The 18,664-nt window shown below is 41.2% G+C and overlaps 1 protein-coding gene across 1 annotated transcript; it reads left to right on the top strand.

Annotated features, from left to right (window-relative positions):
- The first annotated feature begins 15,325 nt into the window (after window positions 1-15,325).
- LOC121437774 (speckle-type POZ protein-like) lies at window positions 15,326-16,462 on the top strand. Its single transcript, XM_041637848.1, has one exon. It carries the CDS (start codon window positions 15,326-15,328, stop codon window positions 16,460-16,462), a length of 1,137 nt encoding a protein of 378 aa, XP_041493782.1.
- Window positions 16,463-18,664: the final 2,202 nt, after the last annotated feature.

An 18,664-nucleotide genomic window follows, 5' to 3' on the forward strand; every position in this document is an offset into this window, starting at 1 on the left:
TTTTGCTATGTTAAAGTTAAAGCCTTTTTTTTTTGTTTAAACAGAAAAAGGGGAAATGATGGAGGAAGGTCATTGGCTAATAAAGAAACTGCCTTGGCCCATTTTATTGGTTAGAAGATAGGTGGGTGGAGTAAACAGAACAGGATACTGGGAGGAAGAGAAAGTGGGCTCAGAGTCTCGACAGCTCTCCTCTCGGGAGCAGACGCCTGAGAGAGACGCCATGCCCTGCTCCCGGGATGAAGCTCCAACCCAGGATGGACATATGCTAGAATCTTCCCGGTAAGCACACCTTGGGGTGCTACACACAGATGATTAGAAAGGGGCTAAATTAATATGTGAGAATTAGCCTAGAAGAGAATGGGCCAAGCAGTGTTTAAATGAAAAAAAAAAAGAAGTTCAAATGGCCAAAAGACACTTAAGGTCATGCTCAGCTTCCTTAGCGATCAGGGAAATGCAAATCAAGACAACTTTAAGATACCATCTTACACCTGTCAGAATGGCTAAAATCAAAAGCACCAATGATAGCCTTTGCTGGAGAGGTTGTGGAGAAAGGGGTTCCCTCATCCATTGCTGGTGGGAATGGAAACTTGTGCAACCATTCTGGAAAGCATTGTGGCGGTTTCTCAGGAAATTCGGGATCAACCTACCCCTGGAACCAGCAATACCACTCTTGGGAATATACCCAAGAGAGGCCCTATCATACAACAAAAGTATATGCTCAACTATGTTCATAGCAGCATTGTTTGTAATAGCCAGAACCTGAAAACAACCTAGATGTCCTTCAGTGGAAGAATGGATGAAGAAAGTATGGAATATATACATATTAGAGTACTACTCAGCAGTAAAAAACAATGACTTCTTGAATTTTGCGTCCAAGTGGATGGAAATAGAAAACACTATCCTGAGTGATGTAAGACAGACCCAAAAAGAGGATATGGGATGTACTCACTCATATTTGGTTTCTAGCTATAAATAAAGGATATTGAGCCTATAACTCGCTATCCTAGAGAAGCTAAATAAGAAGGTGAACCCAAAGACAAACATATAAGCATCCTCCTGAATATTAACCTTCATCAGGCGATGAAAGGAGACAGAGACAGAGACAGAGACCCACATTGGAGCACCGGACTGAAATCTCAAGGTCCAAATCAGGAGCAGAAGGAGAGAGAGCATGAGCAAGGAACTCAGGACTGCGAGGTGTGCACCCACACACGGAGACAATGGGGATGTTCTATTGGGAACTCACCAAGGCCAGCTGGCCTGGGTCTGACAAAGCATGTGATAAAACCGGACTTGCTGAACATAGTGGACAATGAGGACTACTGAGAACTCAAGAACAATGGCAATGGGTTTTTTATCCTACTGCACGTACTGGCTTTGGGGGAGCCTAGGCAGTTTGGATGCTCACCTTACTAGACCTGGATGGAGGGGGGTGGTCCTTGGACTTCCCACAGGTCAAGGAACCCTGACTGCTCTTCGGGCTGATGAGAGAGGGGGACTTGATGGGGGAGGGGGAGGGAAATGGGAGGTGGTGGCGGGGAGGAGGCAGAAATCTTTAATAAATAAATAAATTAAAAAAGAAATTAAATTACAATTAATTTAACAGAAAAAACATGAACCATAAAAAAAGAAAAGAAAAGCAGTCATCCACTGTATCTTACTTCTATTTCAGAATGAAAATGGGTGAGATCCTGTCTCCATGAATGCTGAAGTCTCCAGAGTCCACTGATTTCCTCTCTTACCCTCTATATGCCTTTCTCCACGCAGCCATATAACTCCTGCCTCAACCTCCCTAATGCTGGAATTAAAGGCGTGTGATCCCAGGGATTGGGATCACCTTTGTGTGAGCTTTGTTTCTTTTTTAAGACAGATTCAATCTCAAGTATCCCAGGATGACTTTGAACTCACAGAGATCTGTCTGGCTCTGTCTCTCGAGTCCTAGGATTAAAGGTGTGTGCCACCAGTCCCTGGCCTGTGTAATGGAATAGTATGGCTACTTTGCCCTCTGATCTTCAGGCAAACTTTTTTTTATTAAAATACAAATAATATATCACTATAGAAGGTGAGAGAAATCAGAAGAGAATAAAGGATCATATTCTCAATATCTAATGACAGAAACGCTGGTCAAGAAGAAAAATTTGAATTCTGAAAAAATAAATGCCCTTCTCCTTTTTCAGAACCAATAAATGTTATTTTTCAAATCCAATTCAATCAACACACTGCCAGGTGCAGTTGCATTTTCCCCTTATGCCTCCATGTCTCACTTTTCACAAGAGCATGATGGGCCATTATTCACTCTGCCACTCTCAGTGCCAAGAAAGAGAACTGAGGACTTGTGGTCCAACAGGCAGTGTGGACTGGGCCAAAACTCCCCAGATCAGCAGACTTGGAGGGAATAAAATGGGCTTCACCAAACAGGAACACTACTAGAACCCACAAACTGATTTTAATATTTTACTCATTTTATATTTTATTTGGGTAAGGTTTTGTCTACAGAGATGGCTGTACCCATGGAGTAGGAACACAGATCTTCTGTAGTTCAAGTGAAAGATGGTTGAAAGCCACCCATATGTGCTGGGAAGTGATCAAGGGTCCCCTGAAGAAATAACTATTGCTTTTGTCAACTGAGTCATCTTCTTTCCAGCTCACACATGCTGAGATTGGAGGGAAAATGTCTTCTTTTTCTTGCCCTTCTTTTCTAAATAAACATTCATGTTTATTCGTTCCTTTGTTCTGAGCCCTTGATAATATGGTCGGCTCATCCAATGCAGACAGTTTTATGTAAATAAACCTTACTGGGATGAGCTTGGAATCAGCAAAACCCTGAATCACAGTGTCCTTCTGATTGGACAAGAATCAAAGCAGTCTGAAAACAGGGTAGAAGTTGCATAGAGTATTCTAGTGTCCAGTACTGCTCTTTCCTCTACCTGTCATTCACTCATTTACAGAGGTGTTGAAGCCAGGCCTATCAGCTGTGTTTCCACAAATTCATTGTAAATGCATCTCAGAGCCCAGACTCTAAAGAGGCATATTAGTAACAATACTGACTGCTTTTTCTGTTAGACACACGTAGGTCACATCCCACAGGGTCCTAAGATCACTTCAGGCATTTGAGGGGTGGCTTCAGGCAAAGACCATGTGCAGGAAACAGAGAGGCACATATTTCAAACACCAAGTGGGGATAGGAGTCAACCACTGTCTTCCATCTTGAGGTATGAAAAACCTCAGAAGCACAAAGTGTAATGAAATCCATTGCCCGAGTTTTCAACTGCACTGAGCTGTGGAGATCAACCAGAAAGTGAGTGTGGGCAGTATTCTCCACAGAGAGGTCCCTGCAGAGGGCACTCTCACACATGACCTTCAAATGCTCCAGGCCATACTTGTCAGCAGCTGCCAGCACAGCACCTACCACTCTGTGGAGATCTGGTTCCTTCCCAGTGTAAATGAACCCCATTATTGACTTGAAAAATTGCTACTCCATGTCAAGGATGTCCATAAAGTTCTTTTTGCTCTCGTCCAAGTCCTGTTCAAATATAGCTGTGAAATTGAATAACAAGCTGTTAAGATGTCCTTAGAGTCCAGAATTCTTGTCCAGCTGCCTTCAAGCAGCAGTCTGTGAAGCAGGAATTCTCTCACAACTCCCCTAGCTTAGCTGCAAATATGGACCTGGCAACCTGGAACATTTGCTTCATTTTCTGGTTAGAGATCTTAAATGAAACTTGACCATGCTCACCTGGCAGAGGAGGGTGAACTAATCTTCAGGGAGAATCTGATATGCATAGGACAAGATGAAATCTCAAGGAATGAACCTTTTGAATCACAGGTTGAATCGAATACTCTTGGGCTCCTCATGCTTTGGGTTTTATTCTCCTTAGGTGCTTGCAATCCAGAACTAGAATTTCACTCAAATGTGACTCTTTGAACAGCTGAGGAACATTAGGTTAACTGACAAGTAATCTGTGCTTTCCTCCTTGACCCTGTTGTAGTGTACTCTTAGACACCATTTGTCATTGTCTCCTGTTGAGAACGTCGGGCTTCTAATGCTGTCCCACAATTCTTACAGGAAAAAAATGGAAGTTGCTAATGGTCCACCTGTAGGATAAATTCTGGACAGTATTTGTGTGTAGTCCCAGCTCTGGGCTGTCCTGCCCTCTGACATTTCTCCTGGAGGCGGTTTAAAGGTTAAACTGGATCCCAAATGAAGAACTAGGACTTGTTTTCTCTTCACCGCATGAAACACAATTAGAAACAGGGTATAGATTTTTAGGTTATGTTTCTTATCTGTTTCCTCTTCTATGTAGCAGCAACTGTATTTCTTGAAATTTTCACTCCAGATTTCAATATTAGTTTTACAGAAGACAGCCAAGGCTACTATTACGGAGTATTAAATCATTCAATTTGTTTTCTAGATTGAATCTCAGGTAACTAGTTTTGAGAATAGGTAACTAGTTTTGGCAATTATACATTATTTTTAAAAGTTTGGAACATGTTATACACTCTTACCTAAAAATATTGCTCTAGGGTTCTCTATAGTAACAGAACATATGCAGCGAATCTCTCTTTGTTTGAATAAAGGGGATTTATTGGAATTATTTAGTGCTTCAGTCCTGACAACATGACATCCCACAATGGCTAGCTCTGAGGATTACATCCAACAATCCAGTACACACTTAGTCCAGGAGGTTAGACATGTTGCCTGGTCTTCAATAAAGACAGAAATTGCAAGGAGAATTCTCTAATGCCAGTGAAGGAATGGACTTGCTGCAAGTTGCGTATAAGCAGCAGAGATCAACAGCTTCCTTCTTCCATGTCCTTAAATAGGCTTCCAGCAGAAGGAAATTCTGATAGCTGATCTAAAATTCCAGAAAGTTAGCTTGACAAAAATCTAGGGGCTAAAAACTCTGTTTAAGATGTATTGTTTGAGAGAAGAATCCATTTTCAGTAAGAAAATAACAGTAAAAAGCTAGCAGTCCTCAAATATACAAGTGAGAGACAAACTAGGAAAGAAATCAGAGAAAAAAATTTCAGAATAGCCTCTAATAATTTAAACAATCTTGGGAGTAACTAATAAAGCAAATGAAAAGATTTTATGAAAAATTTCATTTGTTTGAGGAAGAAATTGAAGAAGACATCAGAAAATGGGAAGATCTCCCATGCTCATGGATAAGTAGGATTAACATCTAAAAATGGGCATTCTACAAGAGCAATCTACAGATTCATGCACTTTGCTTCAATGTTCAACACAATTCTTTACATAACTCTTAAAGTCCATTCACATCTTCATATGAAAATACAAAAGACATTGGATAGCTAAAACATTCCTGAACCCTATAAAAAATTGTAATGCTTTCCACAGTGGTTGCTCAAGATTGCATTCCCATTCGGGATCAACCTACCCCTGGACCCAGCAATACCACTCTTGGGAATATACCCAAGAGATGCCCTTTCATATGACAAAAGCATTTGTTCAACTATGTTCATAGCAGTATTATTTGTAATAGCCAGAACCTGGAAACAACCTAGATGCCCTTCAATGGAAGAATGGATGAAGAAAGTATGGACTATATACACATTAGAGTACTACGCTGCAGTAAAAAACAATGACTTCTCGAATTTTGCATGCAAAAGGATGGAAATAGAAAACACTATCCTGAGTGAGGTATCCCAGACCCAACAAGATGAACATGGGATGTACTCACTCATAATTGGTTTCTAGTCATAAATAAGGGTCAAGGAGACTACAATTGGTGAACCTAAAGAAACTAAATAAGAAGGTGAACCCAAGGAAAAACATATAGTTATAGTCTTGGCTATGGGGAGTAGACAAAATTTCCGGGGAGAAAATTGGGATCTCGGGGGTGGGGTGGGATGGGGGTAAGAGGAGACGGGGAGAGAAAAGTTAGAAGGGAAGGAGGGGGTGAACTTGGGGAAACATGAGGATTAGGATAAAGGAAGGTTGGACAGGGGAGCACGGAACCACAATTCTAAGTTAAGGGAGCCACTTTAGGGTTGGCAAGAGACTTGACCCTAGAGTGGCTTCCAGGAGCCCATGGTGATGTCCCCAGTTAGTCCCTTGGGCAGCTGAGGATAGGCAACCAGAAATGACCCTATCCTATAGCAATACTGACGAATATCTTGCATATCACCATAGAATCTTCATCTGGTGATGGATGGAGATAGAGACAGAGACCCACACTGGAGCACTGGTCTGAGCTCCCAAGGTCCAAGTGAGGAGCAGAAGGAGGGAACAGATGAGCAAGGAAGTCGGGACCACGAGGGGCGCACCCACCCACTGAGACAAGGGGGCTGATCTAGTGGGAGCTCACCAAGGCCAGCTGGACTGTGACTGAAAAAGCATGGGATAAAACCGGACTCTCTGAACATGGCAAACAATGAGGGCTGATGAGAAGCCAAGGACAATGGCACGGGGTTTTGACCATACTTCATGTTCTGGCTTTGTGGGAGCCTAGCCAGTTTGGTTGTTCACCTTCCTAGACATGGACGGAGGGGGGCGGACCTTGGACTTTCCACAGGGCAGGGAACCCTGACTGCTCTATGGATTGGAGGGGGAGGAGGAGAATAGTGGGAGGAGGGGGAAAAGGGGGGGGGAGGAGGTTGAGGGAAATGGGAGGCTGGGAGGAGGCAGATACTTTTTTTTCCTTTTCTCAATAAAAAAAAAATTGTAGTGCTATTGGAAGTCCTTCTGTATATGTGTTGCTTTTATTGATTAACAAATAAAACCACTTTCAGCCAATGTTTGAACAGAGTAACACCAGTCAGGAAATTCAAACAGAGATCTAGAGAGAAAGTAGGCAGAGTCAGAGAGAAGTCATGTAGCTGCAACATGATGCAGATGCCTCTGCCAGAACCCACCAAAACTTCATCGGTAGGCCATGACCTCACAGTGATACACAGATTAATAGAGATTGGTTAGTTTAGGATATAGAAGCTAGCTAGAAATACACTTAGGCGATTGGCCAAACAGTATTGCAAATAATATATTTTTTCTGTGTGATTATTTTGTGTTCGAGCAGCTGGGAACATACAAGCAGCTTCCACCAACACAATAGATCTCACCATTTCTGATTTCAGTTTTTACTTTAATGAATTGGGAGTCCCTTCTATATGCCGCGAATACCACTGGTGAATAAAGAAACTGCCATGGCCTGTTGATAGGGCAGAATTTAGATAGGTGAGGAAAACTAAACTGAATGCTGAGAGAAAGGAGGTAGAATCAGGGAAAAGCCATGTAGCACTGATAGAGAAAGATGCTGGGAATTTTACCAGGTAAGCCACAGCCATGTGGCAATACACAGATTACTAGAAATGGGTTAAATTAAGATATAAGAGTTAGCCAATAAGAAACTAGAGCTAATGGGCCAAGCTGTGATTTAATAAGTATAGTTTCTGTGTGGTTATTTTGGGGCTGAGCAGCTGGGAAAAAACAAGCAGCCTCCTACAACACATGATTTCTTTCTTCATGGAAGATGAACCCCAGTGAGCCAACTCCAATTATAACGGTTTTATTGGTTCCCAACTAGATCACACCTGATTAACTAAAATTCTAAAATGGAAAGCACAACTGTGACAAATGTTTTACTTAAGTTGAAGTAGGTAGAGTCACTTCCAATATGGACTTTGGAGATAGAAAGACACAAATATTTGATCCAGATTTTCAGGCCTAAAGTCATGCACCTTTAATCCTAAATTACCTAAATTACCTCTAGTATTCTGTGATACTAATAAAGATTTTTTTTCCAGTTTGTATTAAGAGAGAGTGAAACCCTTGTATTCATCAGGGTTTTAGGAAAATTGTTAGAGTTTCTCTCTATTTCAGTTGATATTGACTGTGGATTGTTTTAAACTGTCATTATTTTTTTTATGTATGCCAATTGTGTTCCAATTTCTCCTTGGATTTTCTCATCATTGGTACTGAATTTTGAAAAATGTTCTTCCTGCATTTAGTAATATGATTATGTATTTTATGTCTTTCTGTGATTTGGTCATTTAGCGATTTATATGGTCAAGTTTATTTTTACATTTTTGTATATTGTACCATCCCTATATATCTGAGACAAAAGACTAGTTCAATGTGATAAATTATCTTTGAATATTCTGTGATTCAGTTAGCAATTATTTAATGAGAGTTTCTGCATCAATGTTTATAATTGAATTACTCTGTGATTTCGGTATCAGTGTAACTTAGCACTCATAAAATAATTTAGGAAAAGATCCTTTGTTTCTATTTCTGGAATAAATTGACAGAGTTGGGCATTAACTCTTGCTTGAATAGCAGATAGAGTTCTGTGCCAAAACTATCTTGCCCAAGGTTTTCTTGTTGTTGTTTCATTGCATTTCTGCTTCCTCAGTTTCCCAATATAGGCATGATTCAAGTAAGGGCAGATAAGATATCATGTTTATTACATATATTGAACACATAATTGTTTTGATATAGTCCTAGATGGAATATTGAATTATTGTTCACATTTATCTTCCTGTGTATAAGCAATCATCCCGAACAAGTCTCGAGGGTATCTTGAGCTGAAGGGATGAAGCACCACAGACATAATAAAAAACAACTTTCAGCTTGATTGTTGCTCTCTCTTTTTGATTTTGAAATGAAGTGTTCTTACACAGCCTAGGCTGTCTTTGAATTCACTCTATAGGCCAGGCTGACTCAAAAACAGAAATATCTGCCTACCTATGCCTTCTTAGACTTGGGATTAAAACTTGACTTCTTAAATCAGGAAAGAGACAATAATAAGATGACTAGCTATGACAGAAAGAAGAGATAAAAATATTTTTAAATGAATGGAATATTTGTAGTACGACCTATGGACCCTAGCACGTCACAGACTGAGGGAATGGAATCAGGAGTCCTCTGGCCTCGGCTGAATACTGAGTTGAACCACAACAGGAAGAGTTGGAAGAAAACTTCAGGGAGACATCTGAACCCTAGAAGTTTGCATGATGCCCAAAGCAGAGAGAGATCATTCACATTGTCTCAGTGTCTCTGTCTCTCTCTTTCTCTCTCTGCCTCTCTGTCTCTCTCTCTCTACATAAAAATATATATATATATAGTCAAAAGGGTAACATAATATATATATATATATATATATATATATATATATATATATATATATAACTTTTTTGATTAGTGTTTGTTGTAAGACGTTCTTGGATGACCTGACTTGCCCTGATCCTACATCCCACTCACCTCATCCTCCCAGGTTATACATGAGCACCACCATTACTGCCTCTTGACACCTAAGGAATGCTCTAATTATTAAATAAATCAAAATATCCAGTGGGCCTCTGCCATCCTCTTTATGATCTCCAGGCAGCATTGATTTTCCTGTAATGAGCAGTAGCTTTATCATGCATGAGGACACTACTGCTGATTAAGTCTTGTGTATCCACCTGAGTCGGACCTGAATCATTTGACTGTGCAATATCCACCTGAGAATCATCTACCTGAAGTAAAAGCACCACCTATCCCATTCCCGGAAGAAGAAACTATATGAACAGTTCCTGTACTTCAGCTCCATGGGAGTTTTAGGTCCCGCATGAGAAGTTGCAGCATGCTCATGGGAGCTCTGGGCTAAAATGTAAACAGTTTGTTTCTGCAAATTTGGGGTCCTGCATTGATTGTCAACTTTCATTACCAAACACACAGGTACCTGCCACCTGACTCTAAACCTACATAGAGAAGAGTCACTGATGCTACTAGTTAGCCAACTGTAATAGATTCCTAACTGAGGAACCAACAACTCAGACATCAAAATCAGTCAATTGATTTATCCTGTTGTGAGGGAGGAGTGACCATGGAGAGAGACTTTCAGGAGAGCTAGCCTGGGAATTGTTGAGTTGATTAAATAACTGAAGTTATTGTCATGTCTTCTAGGCTTAAAGAGTCCCTGCAAACATGCTGGTTTGGATAGAGATGGTAGATCTGGGGAGAAATTTACAGATTTCATTACAAGGGAAACTGCCTCAAAAACCTCTTCTTAAGTAACTCCTAAATATGTTCTGCACACTTTGGAAGCTAGAATACTCTCTCACTTCTAAAGTCTTGAAGAGTAACATGAAAGTTCAAAGTTTAAAGAGGACAGAACTCACCAGTGAGGATGGAAGTTATGAGGTATTGAGAAGCTGAACCTTGGCAGGCAACGTGAAGCAATTGGGAAGTATTTAAGATTGTTTCATAGGACAACCCTAAAGTGGATCAGGAAGACTGCTTTCAGTCAGGATTATTTGAGTTGGAAAGGAATAGGCAACCAATAAAATTGGTGGAGGCATACCAGAAACTGTGAGTCTGGATGGAATAAAAGCCAAGAGAAGACAGCCACTTTCAGAGGATCCTGGCTGCCTCTGGGCCCACTGCCATACATGATCTACCACACTGATCTCGAAGTTGTGAACACTGAGGCTTTTGACAGGGAAAAAAAAACACCTCTTCCCAGATCATATTATAAGGGACTTCTAATAACCACAAGGCAAAAGTAATAACAGCTGTGTAGGAATGGACACCATTCCTTTACTTATGGAAGATTAACCCCCATAAACAAAATGCACATGTGATGGATATTCTTGCTTCCCACCTTACCACACCTGGAATTAATGAAAATCCTAAAGTAGAGGGCACAACTGTGAGAAAAGCTTTCATTAAGTGTAAGTGGGTAGATCACTTCAAATACAGATGTTAGAAAGACACAAACATTTAATCCGGATCTCCAGCCTGAAGACATGTACCTTTAATTCATATCTTGAGTCTTGAGGTTGCTAGCCACATCTTTAATTGGGCAGTACCTTCTGCCTTCTGGAAGCCTATAAAAGGACATGGAAGAATGAAGATATTACTCTTTGCCTGCTTGCCATCACTTTGAAGCAAGTCTATTATAAGGGACTTCTAATAACCACATGGCAAAAGTAATAACAGCTGTGTAGGAATGGACACCATTCCTTTACTTATGGAAGATTAACCATAGATTACTGCTATTAGAAAATTCTTCAGAACTGCAGCATATACTGAAGATGAGCCGACATGTCTAACCTCCTAGACTAAGTAAGAATTGGATTTTTGTACTTTCCCTTCACAGGTAGCCATTGTAGGATTAGCAGGACTGCAGCCCTAAATCATTCTAATGGATCTCCTTTGTTCATACAGAGAGAGTCACTGGATATATTCTTCTACTGCAGAGAACCCAGGTAAAACATTTTTGATATAAGTGTATAAAATGTCTCCTATGATCAAAAGGTGTGCATAACTGGCAAAGTTAGGTATCTACTGACCTAAGACTCAATCTTAAAAAAAAAAATGAAGTGATAGAACAGCCCGTGGTAGCCTAGACTATCTACACTGAAAACACTTTGGAATCTTGACAGATAATTCTGAGATCTGATGTGGGAGGTGATGTATGATGTGAATAAGTTTTATTGCCATTGGATAATAAAGAAGCTGCTTTCAGCCAATGGCTTAACAGAGTAAAGCCAGGTAGTGAGACATAGAGACAGAGAGAGAGAGAGAGAGAGAGAGAGAGAGAGAGAGAGAGAGAGAGAGAGAGAAGGCCGAGTAGGTGAGAAGCCACATAGCCCTGCCAGAGACAGATGCTAGATGGAACTTTAGCCAGTAAACCACAGCCATGTGGAGATATACAGATTAATGGGGATGAGGTAATTTAGGATATAAGACCGAGCTAGAAATATTCTTAAGCTATATAGTTTCAGAGTGATTATTTCAGCTCTGAGCAGCCAGGAACAAATGAGAGCCTCCCCTAAGATTGACGTGCAAATATAGAACTGACTACATCTACAGAAAGTCTGGGAAAGCTTGGAAAGGAATTCTAGACACAAAAGAACGGAGTTAAGCATGGCTTTTTGGTAGCAGTATTTTGTCCAAGGGACTCAGTCTGGTAGAAACAAGCAGAGGCATTATTTCTTTTTTATTTTTTTATTGATTTTTAATAGCTCTACATTTTTCTCTGCTCCACTCACTGCCTGTCTCCTTCCCCCTTCAGACCTCCACCAAGATCCCCGTACTCCCAATCTACTCAGGAGATCTTGTCTTTTCTACTTTCTACTTTCCATATAGATTAGATTTATGTAAGTCTCTCTTAGTGTCCTCATTGTTATCTAAGTTCTCTGGGATTGTGGTTTGTAGGCTGGTTGTCTTTGCTTTACATTTAAAAGCCACCTATAAGTGAGTACAAGTGATAATAGTCTTTCTGTGTCTGGGTTACCTAACTCAAAATAATGTTTTCTAGCTCCACCCATTTTCCTGCAAATTCAAGATGTAATTATTTTTTTCTGCTGTGAAGTGCTGCACTGTGTAAATGTACCACATTTTTCTTATCCTTTCTTTGGTTGAGGGGCATTTAGGTTGTATCCAGTTTCTGGCCATGACAAACAAACCTGCTATGATCATTGATAAGCACATGACCTTGTGGCACGATTGAGCATCCTTTAGATATATCCCCAAAAGTGGTATTATTGGGTCTTGAGGAAGCTTTTTTCCTTCTTTCCTGAGAAATTACCACACTGACATCCAAAGGGGTTGTGCCAGCTTGCATTCCCACCAGCAACGCAGAATTGTTCCCTTTTCGGCATAAGTTGTCATCAGTGTTTTTGATCTTGGCTATTCTTACAGGTCTAAGATGGAATCTCAGAGTTGGTTTGATTTGCCTTTTTCTGATGACTAAGGCAGTTGAACATTTCCTTAAGTGCCTTTCAGCCATTTTAGATTCCTCTGTTGAGAATTCTCTGTTTAGGTCTGTACTCCATTTTTTTTATTGGATTATGAGATCTTTTGGTGTCCAATTTCTTGAGTTCTTTGTATATTGTGTAGATCAAACTGCAGTCTAATGTGAGGTTAGTGACAATCTTTTCCCATTCTGTAGGCTGTCATTTTGTCTTGTTGACCATGTCCTTTGCTTTCCAGAAGTCTTTCAGTTTGAGGAGGTCCCATTTATTAATTGTTTCTCTCAGTGTCTGTGCTGCTGTGGTTATATTTAGGAAGTGGTTCCTTGTGTCAATGTATTCAAGTGTACCTCCCACTTTCGCTTCTATAAGGTTTTGTGTGGCTGGCTTTCTGTTGAGGTCTTGGATCCATTTGGACTTGAGATTTTTGCATGGTGCTAGATATGGGTCTATTTTCATTCTTCTACTTGTTGATATCCAGTTATGCCAGTACCACTTGTTAAATATGCTTTCTTTTTCCCATTTGATATTTTTTGCTTCTTTGTCGAAAATCAGGTGTTCAAAATGTGTGAATTGATATATGGGTCTTCTACTTGGTTCTATTAATCTCCTGTCTGTTCTTATGCCAATGCCAGGCTGTTTTCAGTACTGTAGCTCTGTATTAGAGTTTGAGAACAATTTTTCTATAAGAACAAATCCAGTACTTGAACCACAGCGAACTCTAGGTTCCCCATGAAAATCTGCTGTTCTCTTCAGGAGCATGCTCCTGGGAAACCCAGGCTGGCAATGTAAAGAATTTCTCTTACAAAAGAGGGTCCTGCATTGACTGCCTACCATCACTCAAATCACACATTGGAGGAAAGTGGTACCTGCCACCCTGACCTAAACCCAAATAGAAAAGAATCACTAATGTTATTAGTTACTCACCTGTAATAGATTCCTAACTGAGGAGCACAAAATTAGGAGATCAAAACCAATTGATTGATTTCTCCTGTCTTGAGGGATGAGTAGCATGGGAGCCAGATTTCAGGAGAGCTAGGCTGGGTATTGTAAACAGAATTGAATCACTGAAGTGATTTTCCTGTCCTCTAGGCTTTGTGTGTCCCTACAGACATGATGAGCTCGAGACAGATAATAGATTTAGGGAGCATTCTACAGATCAAAATCTAAGGTGACAGGGAAGCATCTCAAAGTCCATTCTTCAGTAACTGTTGACAATATTCTGCACCCTTTAGAAACCAGAATACTCTCTCCCATTTAAGGTTCAGCATGGTAAGCACAGAAGTTCAAAGTTAAAGCACAGAACACTCCATCGAAGGGGAAAATTATGAGGTAATGAGACCCTGAATCTCGGCAGTCTGATTGATGGAAATGAGAAGTAATTAGAATTTTCTCATAGCACACTCTTAAGTGGATCAGGAAGAGAGTATAAGGAGGATTAACTGAAGAAGACCAGAAAGACCACCAATAAATTTAGCGGAGCCATCCCAAGGACTGTGAGTCTGAATGGAATAAAAAACAGGAAGGAAGACAGGCACTTTCAGAGAATCCTGACTGGCTCTACTTCCTGCCTCCTGATATGAATTCTTCAACCCTGACCTTTGCTGTGAACACTGACAGGGTAAGAAAAGCATCTCTTCCCAGATTGTGTGTATGTGAGGAATTCATATAACAAAATGAGAAGAGTAATACCAGCTGTGTAGGAATGGACACAATTCCCTTATTTATAAAGATTGACCCCAGTAAGCAAATTCACTTGGGATTCTTGTTCTTGGCTCCTGACTTGACTGCACCTGGAGTTAACTATAATCCTAACACAGAAGGCACGACTGAGAGAAATATTTTTGTTTAAGTTGAAGTAGGTACAGCACTTCACAGACACATTTTGGAGGCAGAAAAACATAAACATTTATCTCAAGACCAGAAGAACACACCTTTAATCCATATCTAGAGTCTGAAGGACACACCTCTAGCTGGGCCACGCCTTCTGCCTCCTGGGGGCCTATAAAAAACGTGAAGGAAGCAGTTGCTCATTGCCTGCTTGTCCTCACCTTGCAGCAAGACCATTCCTTCACTGGCATTAGAGAATTCTTCATCCCAATTCCAGCATAGATTGAGGACCAGTCGGTACGTCTAACCTCCTGTACTGAGTAAGTACTGGATTCTTGGACTCTCCCTTCACAGGTAGCCTTTTTCAGATTAGCAGGACTTCAGCCCTATGTCATTCTAATGAATTATTTTGTGTATATAGAGAGAGTCCTTGGGTATGTTTTGTTACACTAGAGTATGACTGTGCAAAATTTTGGATAAGTATATAAAATGCTGTAAATTATCAAACATTGTGTATGATTCTCAAAATTAGAATTCCATTGACTTAAGATTCAATCTAGAAAAAAAAGAAGTGCTAGAACAGTCCCTTGTAGCCTAGAATACCCACACTAGAAGTAGAATTGAAATCCGGATAATTTCAGAGACTCGAGTTTCCGGGCTCTTAGGAGAGGGAACAGAAGAGAAACAAAAGCTAAAAATGTATATCATGTCTATTATTGTATCCTACAGGGCAAAAGAAGACAAATACTAGTTTTTTCATTTTAGATCCAGGTGAACCATCAAACTACCTCTAGGAGAAATGTCATGGGACACCATAGACAAGAACTGGGGCTATAAACAGTTCAACATCCAGAATTTCACCTGCAGGTGGACCATCCACAATTTCCGTTTTATTCTGGAGGAAATGAGGGACAGTATTAGAAGCCCAACTTTCTCAATAGGAGGCAATGACAAATGGTGTTTGAGAGTTCACCCTAAGGGGGTCGATGAAGAAAGCTCAGATTACCTGTCAGTTCACCTAGAGTTGCTGAGCTCTCCAAAGAGTCCTCTTACCGTTCGGTTCAAGTTTTGGATTATAAATGCCAAAGGAGAAAAATATGAACCTGTGACTAGCCCAAAAGACATTAATTTCCTGCCAGGCTCCCAAAAGGGTTACAAAATGTTCATCCTTCGAGATTTCCTCCAGGACCATTCTCATGATCTTCTTCCTGAAGACCACTTCACCCTCCTTTGCATGGGGATCCGGGTCCCGTACTCCTACAGTATCCCTGACGAAAGCAAGGAGCCTAGAATCCAGGTTCCCAAAGGCCCATTAGGAGATGATCTAGGAGAGCTGTGGAAGAATTCAAGCTTCACAGACTGCTGCCTGGTGGTAGCTGGTCAGGAATTCCGGGCTCACAAGGCCATCTTAGCTGCTCGCTCTCCAGTTTTCAGAGCCATGTTTGAACATGACAGGGAGGAGAGCAGAAAGAATCGCATTGAGATTCATGACCTGAAACCTGAAGTCTTCAAGGCAATGATGGACTTCATTTACACTGGGAAGGAACCAGTCCTCCACAGCATGGCAGATGCTGTGCTGGGAGCTGCTGACAAGTATGGCCTGGAGCATTTGAAGGTCATGTGCGAGAGTGCCCTCTGCAGGGACCTCTCTGTGAAGAATGCTGCCTACACTCTCGTCCTGGCTGACCTCCACAACACAGGGCAGCTGAAAACACAGGTGCTGAATTTTATTACAGCTCATGCTTCCGAGGTCTCTCAGACCGCAAGCTGGAAGTTATTGGTGGATTCACGCCCAGACTTGGTGGCTGAAGCATCCAGCTCTCTGGCTTCTGCTCAATGCAATCTACTGGAGCCCCCTCTCAAACGTCTGAAGCAATCCCAGGAACCTGTCACCGGTACCCTACATGTGTATGCCAGAAGCAGTGATCAGTGTTGATACCGATGGCTCCTGGATAGACTATGGGGTACATGGAGCAATTACAGCAACTCTGGGGGATGATATAACGGTTTAGTTGTGCTTTGATACATTTATTAATGCCTTGAACATTGTAGTGGTGTATTATTTGTATTTTGAATACCAGAAGTAAAGCTAAAGCCACTGGAGATCAGACAATGATGACACACACACCTTTAATCCCAGGATTTGTTAGACAGAGTAACATGGATCTCTGTTGGTTTAAAGGCACCTTAATCTAAACAAGATCAATGCAGTAACAAGTCCAGGGGGTGGTGGTTCACACCTTCCATCCTAGCCTAGGAAATCCCAGCATGAGAGGTAATATAAAATGGGATGAGTGAGGCTTAATAATCTGCTTCTTCTGCAGTCACCCAGCCTTAAGACAGGAAAGACGTCTCTAGTGGCTTGGCTGCTTTGCTTTTATGGTTGTCTGTTTGAACCCCAATATCTATCTCTAGGTTTTTATTTTTGGTGCTACAGAATGGCAGGATAGGGGGAACCAGGGTGAACTCTGATGGACTCTATGCAAGCTCTCCTCTGTTGCTGTACTGGTTTGGTTTTTGTCCAGTGATTTGGAAACTGGGATTCAGTTTAGCTAAAGCCACCAGCACATACCAACAGGGTTACTTTGGAGAAACCTATGTGGATAGGAGTGTGTAGAACATATGATCAAGAGCTCAGAGCAAAGGAGAAAACAAACGTGAATGTTTTCTTATGAGAGAAGGGGTAGAGAATGAAAACATTTTTCATCCAAACTCAGTTTGTGGGGACTGGACAGGTGACTCAGTTGGCAAAAGTCATTGTTCCTCTTGCTGAGGACCCTTGTTCAGATACGTAGACAAAATTTTACACCAATATAATACAATAGAAAAGCAATAAAAATTGTAGAATCACTTTGTGGATTCCAGTGGTGTTTCTGTTAGAAGACGCACAGTCCTGCTCAGCTGCGGAAGTTTGTGCAGGGTCCTCACAGTCGCACACACACAAATGTTAATAAACGATACCTAAGAAATTGCTGTACTCAGAGACTGGTGCCTAGCCCAGCTGTCATCAGTTAGCCTTTCTCCAGCAGCTGATGGCAGTAAAAGTTTCACAGAATCAGATGGGGATAATAAGGGTTCACAGGGACTGAAGAGGCAAACACACAGATGCATGGGTCAGCACTATGTCCTCTGTATGCACACTGTGGTTGTTTAGTTTGGGGGTTTTTGTGGGACTTCTAGAGAGTGGGACTGTGGAGAGTCTCTGACCTGTTTTTTTGATGTTGGAAACCTTTTCTTTTTTCTGGTTGACTCCCCCAGGCTTGATACAAGAGCTTGTGCCTATGCTTATTGTATCTCATTATGATATGTTCAATTGATATTCCTGTGTTCACCAACTTCCTGAAATGGCTGTCTGGACAGAAAGATGGACTGGACAATTGAAGATCCAAGGGAAGATTAAACAACTAACATCAGCCTCTAGTGCTGGGTCAGGATTCTGCAGGAGGCAGCTTTCTCCTTAGCCCTTGTCCATTGGTCCACGCATTAAGAGGTAGAAAAGGGAATAGCTCCTCTCACTTACTCCCCTAGCAACTCCTGGGGAAAAATCTTTGCTTCCCATTCCCATGATCTTAGGTCATTCTGGTCTGGAAGTTTTGGTTCCAGGGTGAATGTTGGTGTGAGGGCCTTGCCTCTGTCTGGAGCCACAACAAATATTCCTTGCAATGGAACCTCAGACTTCTCCGAAGCCATTTTGAGTTTCCGATGTCCTTAATACAACAGGCTGAGAAGGAAATAACAGTGTTAGGAGGGCTGATGGATCAAGATCACCATCTGAAATTTGGATTGAGTCTCCACATTAAAGGCAAGAAAGATTATGGTTGTTTTGCAGAAAATCCTTTAGGGTATCTTGGCGCCGCATTGTCCAAAGACTAAAGACGAAGGTTGACTGCAACAGCCTTCTCCAAGCAGATGACAAAAAATGTAGATGCACCAGGAATGAAAACACATTTCACAACTCTAAGTAAAGAGCCAAGACGGGTTGTGTAGTTCTACTGAAGGAGAGTAAAGGCAACCATCCACATATGGTCAATTAGATTTTTGAATTTTGTACACTGAACCATCACTACATATCCGAGACAAAGCATAGTTCCTCATAGTAGAAATCATAGAATATTATGGCATTCCGATTGTAACTATA

The sequence above is a fragment of the Microtus oregoni genome, unplaced genomic scaffold (assembly GCF_018167655.1).
Source record: "Microtus oregoni isolate MIOR12 unplaced genomic scaffold, Mior012 000054F_ref0000373, whole genome shotgun sequence".
NCBI classification, from domain to species: Eukaryota; Metazoa; Chordata; class Mammalia; order Rodentia; family Cricetidae; genus Microtus; species Microtus oregoni.

Bases quoted from the DNA above. Each gene is read 5' to 3' on its own strand.
- LOC121437774 (XM_041637848.1), top strand. From the start codon at position 15,326: ATGTCATGGGACACCATAGACAAGAACTGGGGCTATAAACAGTTCAAC.